General features: G+C 40.4%; 2 protein-coding genes across 2 annotated transcripts; one reads left to right on the top strand and one right to left on the bottom strand.

Annotated features, from left to right (window-relative positions):
* Window positions 1-62: 62 nt before the first annotated feature.
* On the bottom strand, window positions 63-18,916 carry LOC129274978 (sperm-associated antigen 6). The gene is made up of 9 exons (XM_064108167.1): window positions 18,705-18,916; window positions 10,656-10,751; window positions 7,612-7,778; window positions 6,480-6,663; window positions 5,649-5,854; window positions 4,867-5,193; window positions 4,223-4,414; window positions 3,276-3,538; window positions 63-2,237 (listed from the first exon to the last, which is right to left on the bottom strand). Exons 1-9 carry the CDS (start codon window positions 18,727-18,729, stop codon window positions 2,153-2,155), a joined length of 1,545 nt encoding a protein of 514 aa, XP_063964237.1. The 5' UTR covers window positions 18,730-18,916; the 3' UTR covers window positions 63-2,152.
* On the top strand, window positions 12,581-18,115 carry LOC135156291 (uncharacterized). Its single transcript, XM_064108166.1, has 2 exons — window positions 12,581-13,127; window positions 13,473-18,115. The coding sequence occupies exon 2, from the start codon at window positions 13,971-13,973 to the stop codon at window positions 15,693-15,695; it is 1,725 nt and encodes a 574-aa protein (XP_063964236.1). The 5' UTR covers window positions 12,581-13,127; window positions 13,473-13,970; the 3' UTR covers window positions 15,696-18,115.
* Window positions 18,917-19,131: the final 215 nt, after the last annotated feature.

Below are 19,131 nucleotides of genomic sequence, written 5' to 3'. Positions count from 1 at the left end.
ACTTTTAATATCAGACACTTGAATCATCACTTTTTACAAACAAAATACTACAACAAAAAATATGAAGTACATAAAAACGATTTTTATTCACAAAACACTTGACAAATAGATATAATCAACATAATAAGCAAATATAATATTTACAAATAAGTACAAAATATTGAAGAATGTATGAATCACTTTGGGACGGATGAACATTTGCAAGTTTTAAAGAGCTTTCAACACCATTCAAAACAGTATATATAATTCCTCAAAGATTCAGGATCCTTCCTTACAAAAAAAAAGATCTGAACAAGCGCAGCTGAATATATATTCATATAAAAGCTGCGCCATACAAATTAATGTTTATTATTATTATTACTTCAATCCTGAAAATTTGATATTTTGTAAAAAGAAGAAATTGTAAAATCTCAAAGAAGTGCATAGAGTAGAGTATAAAAGTGAGACATCACAGCCTTACGGAGTCATTCTTTCCATTGAAACTGGTTCTAACCATTTCCGTATAGCCCTGGACGCAGGTGATTGCAATGGTTGTCTTCCAGACAAGTCCATAGCTGTAACTCATTGATATGTGTCTGGTGCAAACACTTATATTATATTCAGTACTATAAGGTTTCTAATGTACTACTGTGGACAAAATTATTCATCAATCCATAAACATATAAATATACGTGCATGTATATGCAATTCAAAAATAAATATATTTATTTCATTCAAATAGAATGAAAACTGATAAAAGGAAATTAGATCATTTCACTTTTTACAAAGCCAGGTGGGTGTTTCATAAAGCTGTTCGTAAGTTAAGAGCAACTATTAGAACTACTGGTGATTCTTTCTGGAGGTAAATGATATTCACCACTAATTGTTGATTGGTGATTATTTAACGCGTGAGAAAGGTTCACCAGTCGTTAAAGTCATTCTTAACTTATGACAGCTTTATGAAACGACCCCCTGATAACAGTTAGTATTCCATTCAAATAAAAGAGCAACAAGACCTTGCGATATTCGGTGGTATTTAGTAATAAATGTGTACTTGTTGGATGAGCTTGCAACAGGCATTCCACAAATGGGCCTGGTCAGAGTTAATCTCGGGGTAAAGATAAATGCCAGTTGTGGTAACGATCTAAAACGAACAGAATCCAATAAAATGACCACAAACTGTTTGTATGTTGGAATAAAAAATCTGTGCCAAATGATTCCGGCAGAAAGTGTGTAATCATTGAGAAATTGACAAAATAAGCACGGCATTCCAGCCATATGTCAACAGTGGTTCACAGGATTTATTCTTAATATCATTTCAATGCATTTTTCTCAGTTCCAGCTTAGAGACTGGACAGACAACACCAGCCAAATGCATTTAAATAATTGCCGCAAAGACTTGCATTTATCACAATATACCGTAATAATTATTAAATGCCATTCATTTTGCAAAAAGTGGACACTTGGGTTGATGATCTTACATTTTATTCATAATGGGATAGACAGCTTATGCTTATAATTGGTATGAATAAAAAACAAGTAAATCCCCCTCCTCCTCTACATCCTTTCTTAAATGATTACAAATTCTGCATACAAATATATGTGTTTTGGTCAGATTCTTAACGTCATTATTCATCCCTACATTTCAAGCCCCTGTCATTTTAAATGCAAAAACCACTGATCCACGATTAACCCATTGAATTCTATTTCTAAGCGTCCTTTGGTGTGAGTTAGATATCTATATTTGAATGAATACAGAATCCTTTGAATTTTATTCATGGATCGCATATCACAGCTTTGCATTAGGTATATGTATGCCAAAGTCATGGCACATCCCTGAAGACCTAGTTCATCCCTATATTATAAGCTCCCAATGTTTGAAACTACAAAACTAGTGATCCACAATTATCTTGTAGATTCTCGTTTCTCAAAACCCTTGGTATAACTTATATATTTCAAATACATAAAGGACTGAATACAGAATTATTTGAATTTTGATTAAGGATTGCATATCAAAGCGATGCATGAGGAACATGTATGCAAAATGCATGGCATATTCCTGCAGACCTAGTTCATCCCAACATTTTTAAGCTCCCCGCATGTGAAAATGCAACAACGTCCGATCCACAGAGTTTTATTCTTTTGAAGTATATTTGACTGGATGTCCAGAAAGTTAGTTGTAGACCTGATTATCACCGACGGGTTGGTATTGATCGACCCTGTCCAACAGGGCATCTGAATATCCAGGAGAGTAGTATCTGTAGAGAAAGAGAGAGAAAAAAATGCAGAGATTAACACTTGATATCCTTATTGTTATTATCATTATTGTTTTGGCGTCACCCGTGCCTGGGAGGCGAAGAGCGAACTGAATCACTATGACCCGCAGGTCTCTCCGTATAACTGGTAGGGGAGTGCAGGTTGACCACTACAAAGGGGTTTCCCCCTACTCTTATAGGAATAGTGCAGTGGGTTCTTAACGTGCGAAGGTGGTGACTCTCCTCTACACGGGGCCTCAATTTAACATTCTATTATAATACTTTAATTCATTTTTATGCTTGGATTAAGCAAAACTGTTACTGAATATTTACTTGTATTCAAATCAATATGCTCTGATGAGAGTCAAGACAAATCCACACGTTTTTTCTTCCCATTCCCTTTTCAGAAATGGTTACAAAATGTCTACTGATAAAAAATTTATTATTTTTCTCTCCTTTCTATCATATGATCTCCTCTCCATCAGAACATAATGAGTTTGATCAAAATCAAATGTTTGTTTGAGAGTACCCACACGACCAGACATTTATTTTGCATGACTCATTATTTTACTTATCACCAGATTTGAGCAGTCATAGGTATAGATTTTACACAGACCATGTTTGTGAGATGAGAATGGTTTCAAATAGCAAGAATCCCCATGTATCATTATTAGTGGAGCGTTGTGGCCCAGTGGATTAGTCATCTGACTTTGAAACAGAGGGCCGTGGGTTCGAATCCCAGCCATGGCGTAATTTCCTTCAGCAAGAAATCTATCCACATTGTGCCGCACTCAACCCAGGTAAGGTGAATGGGTACCCGGTACGAAGACATTCCTTGAATGCCTAAGCGCCTAGGCAGCCCAGCTAAAGCCGGGGTAATAATAATAGCAGGGCCCGCTAGGAGAACAGTTTTCAGAACTAAAGTGGCTTCCCTGGGTAAATATATATTATCATTATTATCATTATTATTATCATTATGTTGTATGCTGTATTTATTCATAATTTTTATCATTATTTGAAAAAAAAAGTGAGTGGACATACTTGACGATCTCCTCCGGGAAGCAGTTGTTGATGGTATTGATGTACTCCTCCAGGACGGACCCGGCATCGGCCTTGATCTCTTGGACCTTCTTCAGCCCGCCGCTGGTGACAAACAGGCGACGTGCCTTGGGGTCGTGAGGAAGTACCTTGCCGAACTGGCCGACCACGTGCTTGAGGATGTTGGGCGGGGCGTCGTGAAGGAGGGGCTCCAAGGCAGGGAGGTGAACACACTTTTGGAGGATGTTCTTGAGAGCCTTCTTGGCCTAATGAAATGAAACAATAATAGTCTATGAAATAAAAGGCAATTTATCAAGGGAAATAATATCATCATCTGCAAAGCACAGAGGGCATTAGCAACACACATGTCAATTAAAATTCTTGTTCATGTTGGTCGGCCAAAAGGATGTTGTTAACTCTCGTGCACAATTTACACTTTGTGTGCTAAGCACTTGAGTATATTGAGCTCATGCCAGCCACAAGGGAATAAAAAATCATAGCGCATCCATATCCTACCATCCTTCTGCCAACCAACAATGTATATCTTATGATGATTCATGGACAAATAATATTTTAATAGGGTTTAATTGAATAATCCAATATTCCCAGTACAGTAAGCAGTTGTGTTTAAAGTCCTCTCCCGCGTCAGGGTTTCTGATCCCTGCGCTATTCCGGAGACTGCTACAGTACAGAAGCAATGGTTTATGACACTTCCTAAAATCAAACCAGGGGGATTATCCCATTCAAACAACATTTCAATCATCTATCTCTTGTTCAAAATAGAAGAATTTCGATCTAAAATTAGTAAGTCAATAGTGTTGAAGACATACATTCAGAATAAGTTAAAAAAAAAATCAATTTCGAAAATTTGACCAAAAATTCAGATAAGGTCTGTTTGTAAAATCTCTAACGTTACAGTGTATATAACTGTTCTGTGTCCAGCAACCTACCTTTGTTTGGAGGTCTTCCGATGCGTCGGCTCTCTGGTAACACTCGACCAGGCGAGGCAATACGTTAGCTTGAGCAACGGCCTTGGCATGCTCTGGGGTGTGACGTCCTATCTGACCTAGCGCCCATGCTGCTGCGGCCTGTATGTGGTCTTCTGGTTCCTCTGCAAGTGTCATAGCTAGCTGCGTTACACCCTGGATCGGAATAATAAAAATGATGATAAAGATAACAGTACTAATAAAAATGATAATTATACTAACATACATTTAGTGCCCCCTCCGTAGAGCACTATATCCCCCTAATTTTCAAGCCACTTGCTATTCTAGGGTGTTTGATCCTCACATTTTACAATTAATATAGTTACTCAGGTGATTTTTACCTAAAAAATAAATTGAATTGAGTTAAAAAAAAAAAAGCCTGTCATTCTGTGTATACTCCATAATTTCCAAGGCATTGTGTAACACAATTAGCGAACGATCTTATTCGTGAAATGGTACAATATTTCGCATTTGGTGAAAGGAAGAAGATCCATTTAACTCGTACAAAATCTTGTACAATCACACTCATACCTATTCACTATTTGTATGGGATTTTCCTGCTAAAATAATATACCTACATTCTTTCCATAAATTATGAGTTTGTTTACCTTAGAGACAATAACAGCCATTGCTAGGTTCTCCGAGTGAGCAGCCACGTAGCCCAGCATCATGACACCAGGTAGTCTCACATTGCCCTTGGATTCCGCTACGTAATCTACCACAGCAGCCACGCCCCCTGCGTTGACGATCAGCGTAGACAACTCAGGGGTATGCTTGGCGATCTCGCGGATCAGCGTGGCCACGTTCTTACGGACGTACTCGTCCTGGTCCTTGAGGCAGGTTAGGACGGCAGGGAAGATCTCGGCTTCGACCACCATCTCGGCCAGGTCTACGGAGTGTTTGGATATCTGACTCAAAGCGGAGAATACTTGACGCTGTATACAAAATAAAATACAAGGTATTTTTCAAATAATCGCTAACAACAGCAAAAGTAAGAAAAGGAATGGATTATTTCTTTGTGATCAAACTTACGGCCAAGGATAAACTCAAGCAACATATAAAAATAATGGTTGCAATTCAGATTGTGATCAAATTATGAACATAGCCTAAATGATTAATATTGGTGTGAATGGCTGAAGGAAAAATAACGTTTTGAGATACATGAGATTATAAAAATCAAAAGATTAATATATTATTCCTCCATTTCAAAAAGATTTTTTTTTTCTTCACTTTTTCATATGAACAGAATATTTTCATGAATGCAGGCATTATGCAAAAAGAGCGTTCGTCTGAAGATTAAGCCTTTGACTGCGGGATTCTGTTTTTCATAAAGGCTTCGAACAGGGGCATTTCTGTTCCAGTAAGCAACGGGTTAATTTAGATACCTTACCTTGAGTTTAGCATCAGGGTTGAGGATCATCTGAGCGAGGTGAGCGATGGCTCCGGCATCAACAACGGTCTGGGCCAGCTCAGGAGAATGCTTGCAGATATCGCTCAGAGCCGAGGCAGCTATACGCTTCAATGAAAGCTCTGGCTCCTGGATACATAGAACCAGCAGGGGTACGGCGCCAGCATCCACCACGGACTGGGCAAGCTCTGTAAAAGTGAATCAAAAGATCAAATTAGACCTGCAATAGTCAAGATATTGAGGCAGGAGTTCATTGTGGGGAAAAGATCATTTTTCATAAAGATGTTTTCTTGTGGTCCTTTCATATTCATTTCAATAATACTGTACAGTAAATCAAATACTTTATACATGTGGGCTCCAATACAACCTGCAGGGTTAGGGTTTACTTTCAAATATAATATATGATGTCTTTCTAAGCACTAAAATGACGCAACCATGTTGATATATTTTGTAATTTAGTTTATCAAGCTATAAAAAGGGGCATCAACACACCAAACTTGAATTTAAATCGCTCTGATGTCTAAAGTGGCCAAATTTTGTTACATCACTCTTACAGTAGGACAATTGCATAAAAACTATTTGAGTCAACAAGACATGGGGCCCTGTTTCATAAAGATGTACTACTAGTATTATGGTAGCTTATGAATCATGGAAACAGGGCTTCGCAGCCAATCAATATCAACCTTTCCTGGGAACTACCATAAAATATGGCAAAGTCGCTTCCGTGCCAAGCATACACAACTATCTCATTATGTTCCTAATATGTTTTTTAAAATACTAAACAGTGAATAATGGGCCTGGTTTGCTACTAACCTGCGTTATGCCTGGCGATGTATCCCAGAGCCCAAGCTGCCGATTCCTTGACACCAGGATCAAACTCTTCAAGGCAGATGACCAGAGCATCAAGAGCTCCGCAGTCTACAACAGACTGGCCCAGCTGAGGGGAGTGCTTGGCTACGGCCCGAAGAACAAATGCAGCTGCCTTCTTGTAGAATCTCTGTCATTTACAACAAAGAAAAAAAAACATAACGTAAGAGCTGCTTAAATGCCAACATGCAAATGATATGTTAAATGCTATGTTATGGATTAATATGCATTAGTGCATGTCCCCTTGACACACTTTGACCAAAATGGTGATACCTTTAATACAATATGCAACTGACAATATAAGTGCAACTTTAAGTTGCACTTAAAGCTTCATGACCCCCCCTCTAGTGTGAGAACTTGAGAGAGCATTTTAATTTCATCAACATTTTATTTTCAATTTTGTCTGTGAAGTTGTCAGATCTGACAACTTTCCTTGCTTTTTATTGCACAGGTGTCTGCTACTTTGGCAAATGTCAAATAAAACAAACTTTGTCAGATAAACTTTGGACAAGTCCTTCACTGAAATGCTCCCAAGAAGTATATAAATCGTAACAGTCAACAATCATATCTACAAATACAATGGGAGAATTTCTCAAGCTGATCAGATTTAAATTTCCATGTTAATCTTTTAGACAAGTTCTACTAATGTTAAGTTCATGCAACAAAGCCATATGTGCCTGAACCTAGCATTTTCAATATTGTAGAAATAATTGTGCACCGTATACTTTTATGTGAAAACAGAAAACATCAAGAATAAAGTTCGAAAATAAAATTATTTTGCACTGCAGTCAAATCTACTGAGATTTGGAGAAACTACTGTTGTTTATTTTCAATTGAAAAAAAAATCCACAACCATTAAAAACATTTTCATTTTAAATTTTTGAACATGAATTTACAAAGTCACAAGGGAGGTTTATGAAGAAAAAGTGATTTATAAACCCCCGTACACTTAAACATTACAGAATGGACTACAACCACTTCATGATTTAACCAGGGAATTCTCTGGTTTAACCTCAATTTACTTGTGAAAATTTGTGTGAAAAATAGAAACAATTTCGGTCGTTTCAAGCAAACTTACATTTTGCTCAGCAAGGGAATAGACGAGTTGAGGAAGGATGTCTCCCTTTACTACGGCTTCTGCTAGGTCATCGTTATAGTTTGCCAACCGACCCAGCGCCAAAGCCGATGTCTGTTGAATTGTGGGTACAATGTCCAGAAGAAGAGGACGAAGCAGAGACATCACACCTGTAACAAAACATCAACAACAAAAACAAAAATTATTTAAATGTTTATGGGTTGTGGACAATGTGTAAGTTGGTAATACAAATATTAGGACAGGGCTAGTGACTACTACATGAGGGGAGAGTCTGGCTATTTCAATACAAGTTACAACCTACATGTAGGCAAACTAGCCTTACACGTAGCTTGGTGATCAATTTTTCCATGCTAATTATTCTGCATTCCAAACTAGTTTCGATTTTTCTAATGATTTTTTGCAATTTCACAGTTAACAGTTATATGCATTCCTGAGGTTTTTCCCAAAAAAAATTTTGTTCATAAAAATACCAGAAACAATCTGAAGATTATCCATGTGACTTAACATCTATGATCTATCAGAATAGATCAGTACCAATGAAATATACAAAATACGTTGTTGAATTTAAATACACAATTTATTGAAATCTACTACATTGTGAAATATGGAAACATTTCAAAAAGTACATCTGCCATGACTATCTTGCAAGAAATAGTCATTTCAAGATCTCCAGACAACTGTGAATAGTTTCTTGTGACAAGTTGTGTCAGATACATAAGTAGCTAAACCCTAAAATGATATTATGTTAAGTAAAGATAAAAAAATGAGACAATTATCAAATCATCCAGTGGTGGTCTGCAAGCATTACCATATTTTCCGGTGTATTAACCGCACCTTTTTTCCCGCTTTGTAATCTTAAAAAATTGGGTGCGGTTTATACAAAGAAACAACAAAATTTCATCAGAAAACTGACTGTGTTTCTTGAGTATTTTAGATTATCAAATGACCGAGAATTATTTAGAATATTTAATGTATAATTATTTGTTGGTTACTGAAAATAGAGAGTATATTTTGCAAAGTTTTCTTTTAAAATCTTCTTTGTAAAGGTTGTTTTATATTATTTATTTAATTACTATCAATTTAATAATGTTTTCCTAAAAATAACCTGATCGTTTGTGATGAAAACTTTTTTTTTCAGCTAAAATTGCATTGAAAATGCGCTTCAATAGGCATGTAATCGTAATCGATCGTAATCGGTTATTAAAAAAGGCAATAAATAATGTCCTTAATTCTTTATTTCTCTCTGTTTTCTCTCAATATTAAAAAAAAAAAATTCCCTTTTTATACCATAATTTTGATATTCAAAAATGCCATTTTATGGTCTCCTTTTCAGTCAGTCCGCAAGCCCCTGTGTTAATGAGCAAATGAGCAAGTTTTATCCAAGTCCTCTCGTGGCTGAATTCATGCCCTTGCAAAATCTCATGAATTGTGAGACTTTTTTTCTCAAAGAATTTAACCACTTTCTCCTTGGGTAATATTGATTATTTTTGTACCATGGGCAAGAGTAAATGTTACTCTTTTATATTGGTCATTTCTTTTGAATGAAATATTTTGATAAATAAGTGAATTTTTTACCTGAAAAGATGCATCAAACAGAATTTTCTTCCTCTGTTTCCACTTGCAAATTGTGCAACATTTTGTGTTTTAGGCACCAACATTATTTATATCATCAGAAAGCTCAAACTCTATACTTTCTTACAATGTCACTCTTGATATGTGGCATCTTTTAGATGGGTCAGCAGCAAGCTTTTTCTATCAAGATGCAAGACGAGATTTCTGAAATTTCTGAGTAACATAAAATCCAGAGTTCTGATTGGCTGAATACTGTTTTCAAAACAAACAGGCGCGGGTAATTTGAAGAGATTACCACATGGTGAGTGTGACCTTGCAGAGGCCCAGTCTCTATGACCAATCAGAGCGCAGTATTCTTGTTTTTGAGCTGCAAAATGTACTTGGCCTATGAAAAGCTGGCTGCTGACCCATCTAAACTACATCTTCTTATAAAAATTATATCATATTAAAGCTTAGATCTTCAGCTTTATCATGATCTAAAAATCATTTGTGCCCAAACAGAAATTAAGTGTGAAAACAACAACTTTTGTTGCATGAAAATAATTATTTTGTTTCATGTTTTAGATCAAAAGTTTCCCCTATATTACAACATTCTTTTAAAAATCCAAACACATGATCTGAAAGAATGATTCTTCTTCTTTACAAAGATACCAAAAACATGAAATTTGGTCAATATTTAGAGCAGCAATGGCCGAATAAAAAGAGGTGTTTTGGTTTGCACCAAGCTCATTAACTATGCAAAAACCCTCTAGTCATGAATATCACTTGGATAAAAGAAGCAACTTTTTCTGGGCTTGCAGACTGACTGTTTTCCTTTAAAAAACCCTGGCTGTTTTGTAATGAAAACTTATTTTTTTACACCTAAAAAATGCATGGAAAATGCTTTACAATAGGCATCTAATCGTAATCGATCGTAATCGTAATCGTTTAGAAAACGGGCAATAAATAATGTCCTCTATTCTTCGTTTTTTTTACCTCAGTTTCTCTCAACATTTTTTTTTCTTTTTCCGTCTTTAGACTATACGTTTGATACACAATACTGCCATTTCATGGTCTTTTTTTTCTTTATGCTACAAAGAAATAGTTTATATTTGAAAAATAAAGTTAAAGAATAAAGTAACCATTTTTATAAATGCAAAAATTAGTAATATATGTTTTGGTCTTTTAATTGGTTGGTAGTGATAATACCCCAAATGCCAACATCTAAATGTGCCAATTTTTTTAAATTTTTTTTTTAGGCTCCCGATTTTGGGGGTGCGGTTAATACACGGCCGCGGTTTATATACCGAAAAATACGGTACTTCTTTAATCATTTGTTTTCTTTTTCCGACTTTGAAATAGAGGATTAAAACTCTTGAACTGCTGTATTTTACACAAAGTCTAGTAGGAAGAAAAGCAAAGGGAATTCTGAAATCATATTGGAGATTTTCTGTCTAATAACGCTTTAAACTTACCTGCATTTTGTAAAGTTTCAATATTCTGTGGTCTTGATGCAAGCTCTGCAACTGTCTGTACAAATGTGGTCCGAGCTTTCTGATATTGCTCAAACACTGCAAAGCAGAAAAGAAAAAAAAAGGAAGACAATTAATCACTTTTGAATTCAAATGAAACTGCTGTATTTAAAGGTACAGGGAATAAGTACCGTTACACCATCGATTAGGCCTATTATATGCTTGTTTTATTCAAGAATATTCAAAAATTGATAGGGTCGGTCCTACAAAAAACTCCATGGCTCCCAATCTTAATTGTTGATCAAGATCCATTTGTCTTCTGTTATAGTACAGCAAGCAATTTAGCAAGGCATTTTATTTAACTTGATTGCTCTTAGTTTCATGTCTTATGAATTACGATGTTAAATGCTGGTCCAAGTTGTATCATTAGGCTAACTTGGACAAATGCACACTCCCTGTGGTTTTCAACAGTGCAATAATCTACCAGACTCTACTGTTGTAGTAAGTCACCCCACCCCCCATATAGGTCTTCCACCGGGAGATGGCGCTGGACCCCTTTTAGACGCTGGAGGACGTTGGATCCCTTGGCTCATTGTATTTGAAGCTGAACTCACACGGAATAGACAGGAACTAAGGACCTCACTCCAGAAAACTACTGGTAGGTGACTTATTCCTTATATTCTTAGCTTCAGGTATCAACCTAGTGGTCAAGCTGGGGGCGCGACCGCTACAGTGGCGCTGCGAGCCTGACTGTGCCTGCTTTTGTGGGCATTTTAGGCCAAATTATTGAAATTAATTGGGGTATAATTGTCTCGCGGCGAGCTAACGGCCCCCTATTGCGCATCGGACGAGCAAATCCCTATGCCCCGCTGCGTGGGGGGAAATGGTCGCCGCTCGAGTACGAGAAATCAGTTTTAGATTGGGCTAATTACAGTTGATAAGGCTAGATTCAGAGCCTTGTCGTATTGCGTATATTCTATGAATATTGTCCCTTGTTTCATGTTTGCGATTGTCCTGAATTGAGAGGTTAAATCTTGATTTGGGACATATTTAGGCAATCGTCCCCTGTCTTTTTTGGTAAGGTTTTCGTCGCGGGGACTGATGGTAGTTCCGGTCCCGTGACGGAAATTTCCAGAAAAGGGGGGAGAACACACGTGTTGTTGTGTTGTGAGTTTGTTTTAGTTTTGTGCTTTAATATCCGTTTTTAGTTGTGGACTGTGTTTCACGTTGGTGTGATTGTGTGATTTGCTTGTGATTTTGGGTGTTTGGATGATTTTTGTGTCGTTTTGCGAGTGATTTGTGAGTGAACTATTTTTGTTGGGGTGGGAGGTGCGTAAGAGTGTGTGTGTTCCGGCTAGGTAAAAGCGCGCGGCCCGATCCAAGATTTCACGGCGATCTATTGGCGGAGAGATATTATTGGTTCTCTCTGCCACCGACCGGCGCCATCTTGTTTTACATCGTCGGCTCAACGTTTGGGTCTAGTTTGAGATCCGAACTGACGTCAGGCCGGACCAATCCATCGCACATATACGGGTAAACAACGGCGATTATTTGGGCGAGTAGGACGGGAAGCCAGACTGACCAACAAAGGTAGGGCATTATCCCAATCCTCTCTCGCCTGCCTATTTCGGATATTTTGAATTTTGTGTGGTGTTTTAGGGTGTTTTGTCCAAATTTTGGGGGAACGTTTTGTACTCGAAGCTGGGTAGAATTCACGGTCATTATCGAGACCTAACGTTAGACCGCCCGATCATTTCCGGGTTTGACGTTAGATCCAGTGCAACTGTGCACGGCCATTGGTTGTGTATTGCATACCTAATAGGTTGGTTTTGGGTGCCTGTGTGTCGCGTTGTGTTGCGTGTGGACCCACCCACTCGTTGTAGCGGGGAGTCCGTTGCCAAATAAATAAAAGAAAGAAATTTTTTTTTGGAGAGAGTGTGGGGTGACTGTGTATGTGAATAAGTACATGTAATTTGTCTGTGGTGTGAGCGGGCACTAGTCACTAGCGTGATTGAGGACAGAACCAGCTTCGAGGATTAATAAAATAAATAGGTAAATTAATAAAAGACAAGTTAGGCTTAGAGGTTAATATAAATATTTTTAGAGCTACAATTATTCTTTTTGGCAGTGATAGTGCAAACTATTAGCAACAACTAAACTAATCTAATTAATAATAAAAGCTAGACTTTTATACCATAAATTGGGTTCGCATTTGGACCTAATTTTTTGGGATAGTTTTTTGGATAACTTTAGCAGGTTTTTGGTCAGGCTTATCGCTGTGCCTAACCATTGACTGTTAAAGGTATAATTTTGGACTCTTCACCGGTTGTTAGTTGCTAAAAAGAAAATAAAACGAATTTTATACCATAAATTGGGTTTGCTTTTGGACCTAATTTTTGGGGATAGCTTTTTTGGATAACTTTAGCAGGTTTTTTGGTCGGGCTAATTACTGTGCCTAACCATTAACTGTTAAAGGTATATTTTTGGACTTATACCGGTCTTATAATTTTAGTTGCTAAAAATAAAAGAATTGTTATAAAATAAATTGGGTCTGCATTTGGACCTAATTTTTTGGGGATAGCTTTTTTGGATAACTTTAGCAGGTTTTGGTCGGGCTAATTACTGTGCCTAACCATTAACTGTTAAAGGTATATTTTTAGACTCTTTACCGGGTGTTAGTTGCTAAAAAGAAAATAAAACGAATTTTATACCATAAATTGGGTTTGCTTTGGGACCTAATTTTTTGGGATAGCTTTTTGGATAACTTTAGCAGGTTTTTTGGTCGGGCTAATTACTGTGCCAAACCATTAACTGTTAAAGGTATATTTTTGGACTTATACCGGTTTTATAATTTTAGTTGCTAAAAATAAAAGAATTGTTATAAAATAAATTGGGTCTGCATTTGGACCTAATTTTTTGGGATAGCTTTTTTGGATAACTTTAGCAGGTTTTTGGTCGGGCTTATCACTGTGCCTAACCATTGACTGTTAAAGGTATAATTTTGGACTCTTTACCGGTTTTTATAATTTTAGTTGCTAAAAAAAAAAATAAAAGAATTTATTGGGACCACTTTCAGATAAATTTAAGTAGGTTTTTGGTCGGGCTTATTATTGTGCCTAACCATAAACTGATTGGGGTATACATTTGGACCTTTTTGTAATTTAGTTGCCAAAAGGAAATAAAAGAAAGAATTTAATAAGATAGGTTGAGACCTAGTTTTAGAATAGCTTTTGGATAATTTCAACAGGGGTTTGGTTGGGCTCAGTATTGGGCCTAACTGAACCTTGCTAGGATAACACCAATTAGGGTAAGCACAACATGGACGGGGAAGAGAAAATCCCCATTAATGTGTGCTCCTTTGAGGAGTTTAGGTTGCTAGGGCTAAGTCCAGCTCTAGCAGGGATAATCCAGGGGATTAGACTTGATCATGGGGAGATAACCCCCGAGCTTTTCGAAAGCAGCCCAGCGCTATGCAGCAATAGGGAGCTAGCACAAAGAGTAGACTTTTCGGGGGGCACCCAGGGGGTAGAGGGCAGTATTTTTATTACCCCTAGGGGGCGCCTCACTGCGGGCACCCGTAGCGAGTCTGACCTGAATGGGGTGGCAGGTTCCAGGGGTGTTTACCCCTATGACCAACACCAGCCCCCTAGGTCAAGTCAAAGTAACCAGTCTAGTGGGTCCTGGGGCACCAGCTCATCTCACTTCCGGGAGGAGCGGGGGCATGAGCCCCCAAGCACCAGAGGGGGAGATATGGGGAGTGGTGTAGAGCCTAGGTTTAGGCTCAGGAATCTAGTTGGCGAGGAGGCTAATGGTGCCTCTGTCAATAGACTTATGCAGGCGAGTGGCGATTCAAGCAAATGGTCTGGGGGCGATGACCCCACCACCAAGCAAGCGGTAGCCATGAGGTCCAAGGTAGGTGAAGGAAGGGGCTCCTTGGCCCCACCCCCTACCCCAGATTTCAGCGCAAGGAATGTGCGGGCGGGTATGACACGCCCAGCCCAGTACAGTTCGTCTTCGCCGCCTAGTAGCCCGGCTGCGTCACCTGCGAACTCTAGTGCTTCCTCGGGAAGGGGGACTGGCGGTGGGTTACCATATTACACGCTGCCAAAGTCCCTCACTTTCGACGGCAAGGGTAACTGGAGGGCTTTCTTTAGGAAGTTCTCCCCCTTTGCTGATCACCATAATTGGAATGCCACAGAGCGCGTTAGCCAGCTATACTGGGGCCTGAAAGGGAAGGCAGAAGATTATCTGTTAATGGTCCTAGACCAAGAGCCCAATATGCCATATTCAGGTCTAGTGGCCCGGCTGCAGCACAGGTTCGGGGAGGAAGGGCTCTCTGAATCTGCTCAGCTGGAGTTTGTGGCAGCAAAGCAGGGACCCACTGAATCCCTGCCAGACTGGGCCGACCGGGTGCTCCGGCTAGCGACGCGTGCTTTCCCAGGGGTCGATGGCCCTTACCCGAATAGACAGGCGGTCCTTCGCTTGTGCCAGGGCGCCCTCAACCGAGAGGCGGGGTGCCATGCGCTTACGCGTAATCCGTCAACTGTTAATGAGGCACTTAAGTATATTGAGTGGCACCAACACGTGCACCGCGCAATGTACGGGCGTCCCAAGGCAGTGTCTAAGGCTAATGAAGGGGAGGTCCGTAAAGTGGAACTGCCCCAATCCTCTTGTAAGGCTGAAGGGGAGGCGAACAATGCAGCCCTTGATCGAAGGTTGGTGAACCTAGAACGCAAGACCGATGAACGCTTGGGCCACATCGAGCGGGATCTGCAGCGTCTGGGTGGTTTGGAACGGGACCTCAAGAAGGTCCTGGAGGCTATCCAGACTAGGCCCCAACCAGCGCGTGAACGCGGGAGGTCACCTGGTCGGGACCGGTGCTATGAGTGCGGCGGGATTGGCTACTACAGGAACAATTGTCCTTCGGTCCAGGAAAACAGGGCCAAGGTACAAGTTTCCTTTGTAGGGGACCAGGAGGAGGAAAACTCCAGCGGGTCGGAGGAGCTGGCCAGCCCCCGGCCCCCACCGCCAGAGGCCAAATAGAGGGTTCCAAGCTAGCAAGCAGCTCAGAGGGGCCATCTGTAGGCTCATCTGAAGGAATAACAGAGGGCGTGTCAGAGCGCCTGATAGTCCCAGGGAATAATGTAACCGGAATAGCTACTTATGTAGAGGCTGCGGCGAGGGATCCAGTTCCCTCGAACACCCGAATATCAGACCTGGGTGAAGCCATTCTGGAATCAGTTCCAGATGCTCTCCCTGGGCTTGGGTGTGCAAGCGAGATTGAAGAGGTAGTGGTGTGTAGGTTGGAGTCGCGCTCTACTCTCAAGGTCTCAGTTGTTATAGGGGGGCAGCCAGTAAGCGCAGTTGTAGATACCGCAGCCGAGGTGTCCATCATCTCGGATAGGCTCCTGCAGTCACTGGACCCCAAGCCCCCTAAACTGAGAGAAGTGATCCTACATGCAGCGGGACGGGATATGAAGATGAGAGGGACAATTGTCGGTCCCCTTTCAATAGAGCTTGGGAACCAGACGTTCTCGGAGGAAGTATATGTAGCCCCTATAGCTGATCATATGCTCCTGGGATTAGATTTCCTCAGCAAGCGCAAGGCTGCGATTCACCTCCTAGATCCGCATATGCAGTTGGGAGGTCAGAGGATTCCACTTTGGTATAGTGATGACCCTGGGCGGCAGATTGCCCGGGTTCATTTGCACAAGCGGGTAATTGTTCCTCCGAATGCAGTCAAGCGGATCACCGGCATTATAGACCAACGTTTAGAGGATTTCATGTTTAACCCTTAGGATGGTTTACTGCTCCTAGTTCCCGGTTCGGTTTACAGGGCTGGGAAAACAGAACCCATCTGATAGGCACCTTAAGGTAACCTGCTCTGAGGTGCTGGGGGAAACTAAAAAAAAAATTGAAGGGAAGGGAGATGGGATCGCTCCCTGTTGAAAAATGGGTTCACCTGGATCGCGGTTCCTCTACCGAATTACAGGCAAGCAGCCGTACTATTGGGGCTAATGGTTCAGCTTGTAGGTGGAGCCAGTCCAGTACAAGTCGGTCAGGGTGAGGCCAGTGGGCGTTACCGATGGGCAGCTGCCCATCGACCCGTTACGGGTGGAACAGGAGAAGGTTCCTACCCTGGGTTCACTAGCGAGGTGGGAGAGCTTGTCACCTCAGCCTGGCGGATAAGGTTTCTCACCCTCATGGAGCGAGCTAGGATTAACCATCTGGCACTCTATGGGGTGTAGTGAGGAAAAAAGGGACTGGAGGAGATCTGTCCTCCATTTGTCACGAAGGGATTTCGATTCCCTTTGCATTTTTGGGTTAGCTTAGCGCGTTTAGGACCCTATATGTTTTTCTGTACGGGAGGGACCAGCCGAGTCGCCTCCTCTTTGTGTCTGTTGTGTTCGTTGTTTTCGTCTATCTTTTTTGTATATTTAGGCCATGTAGGAAATGCTTCATGGTCCGCTTTGGAGGGGAGTGTTTTAAATGGCCCTTTTTCGCATAATGGCAGCGCTGACGCCCCCTTCCTGCACCTGGGGGACCTAGGTTGGGTACTGGTGCTCCAGTCTCTCAACCGAACGGGAATGCTATGTGTTGCACAGCCCGGGTAAGATGGTGCCTCGACAGGGGAGGGCCAGCGGCAGCCCACTGCTATGGGAAAGTGGAGCTTTCTGGGAAGGGGGGACCCTCCTGGGATATGGGTTTTTGTATGGGTTTTATATTTTTATATATATATACCATTGTTCTATATGTTTTGTATGGGTTTTTTAAAGAACCTCAAAACTCTAGGTTTTTAGGTGTTATTACGGGTTTTTACCGTTTTCATGTTACGGGTTTTTAAAGTTTAAAGTGTTGAACAAGTTTTTAGCACAGTTGTGCCAAGTGTTTTGGATAGTTTTGGAGTTTTTATTTATAAAAGAACGGAATATGTTTATGGCTAATTACGGGTAGCAAATTATAATTAATTTTGGGAATGCAGACTTGGGACAGAACAATGCTGCATAAGTACTTTTTGCCAAATTTTAAGGAGCATTGTGTACATAAAAGACCAAAGGGAATTTTTAAAAGGGCTTGTATTTACTCATGCCCAGCCGGGAGATAAGGTCTCCTGGTTGGGGTGCCTATAGGGAGTGGAGAATTTTTTCCTCCCTCTGCCTGGTGTCTGGTTTGGATAGCGTCCATTTGGGTTGGAAACTCGAGGGACCGAGTTTTATAGAACGGGGGGGACTGTTGTAGTAAGTCACCCCACCCCCCATATAGGTCTTCCACCGGGAGATGGCGCTGGACCCCTTTTAGACGCTGGAGGACGTTGGATCCCTTGGCTCATTGTATTTGAAGCTGAACTCACACGGAATAGACAGGAACTAAGGACCTCACTCCAGAAAACTACTGGTAGGTGACTTATTCCTTATATTCTTAGCTTCAGGTATCAACCTAGTGGTCAAGCTGGGGGCGCGACCGCTACACTACCATAACCACTGAAATCAAGAGAAAGGCTACAACTTACAAATACAAGTACAAGTTACAGCCAAATAAAACAAAAAATCATAAGGACAAAGTCAAAGAACTCAAAAGTAAAAAAGGACAAGACTAGATCTACACAACTTCATCATTGACATTCATGAGACATGACACGTCATTGACATTGTTCATCATTCATTTTCTTGAAGTTGTGTGCAATGCTGCCTAAATTACACGGGATTGACTGTGGCATGGTCCATGGATAGCCACATCGGGTGTTTTTTACACCAACAATATCAAGATCATTCTCGGCAAGGGCAGGCTCTAGTTTCTGACGGGACATTGATGAGTTATTCATCTCGATCGGAAATGTAGCTCGCTCGCATTGCAGCTGCAGTCGACGTTGTCACGTTCATGAACCCGCACTTGCGGCTTGCGGTAGGCCTACCCGAAAGTTAGGCGGAGGGGATCGGTCCTGTGCCGTAGCAATGGCCAAGCCAAGGCATGCAAGACGATCAACTGGTGGCCGCGCCGCGGCTTCTCGACTCGATTAGATACCTTTAAAAAACATGCATGAATCATAATTACCTTGCAATACTTGTCTTGAACTCATGATTTCCTTTGATTAAGGTTTTCCTGTGATTTAAAGCTGTTTATCATATAAATTTCCGTAGCTCTGTGAGGAGTCCCTGTTTGTGATTCCCTCGCCTGTAAACAAATACACGAGCACTTCGCGTTGCTATGTTGCTTCGCGTACCTATTATATGGGCAGCCAAAAGGGCAAAATTAAGATTTTCTATGTGTGTGTGATAAACATCATTCTCGCTTCAGAAAGTTCAACCCTGACGAAATGTTTATTTTTATTTAAAAAAAAATAAATAAACATAGAAAAATAAAAAATAGTCAAAAGAAGGTCCATCAAAGATTATAAATTCACTACAATTTTTATTCTATGTCATGATTAAAAAGAAAAACTACTATAATAAGCGTATTTACATTGGTAACAAAATCAACT

The sequence above is a fragment of the Lytechinus pictus genome, chromosome 13, assembly GCF_037042905.1.
Source record: "Lytechinus pictus isolate F3 Inbred chromosome 13, Lp3.0, whole genome shotgun sequence".
Lineage (NCBI taxonomy): Eukaryota > Metazoa > Echinodermata > Echinoidea > Temnopleuroida > Toxopneustidae > Lytechinus > Lytechinus pictus.
This window is presented reverse-complemented; position numbering and strand designations above follow the sequence as displayed.

Coding starts and splice junctions, on each gene's coding strand:
- LOC135156291 (XM_064108166.1), top strand. CDS start 13,971: ATGGACGGGGAAGAGAAAATCCCCATTAATGTGTGCTCCTTTGAGGAG.
- LOC129274978 (XM_064108167.1), bottom strand. CDS start 18,729: ATGAGTTCAAGACAAGTATTGCAAG. Junction 5,855..6,479: donor CATCGCCAGGCATAACGCAG/GTTAGTAGCAAA, acceptor TCACTTTTACAG/AGCTTGCCCAGTCCGTGGTG. Junction 4,415..4,866: donor TGGCTGTTATTGTCTCTAAG/GTAAACAAACTC, acceptor ATTCCGATCCAG/GGTGTAACGCAGCTAGCTAT.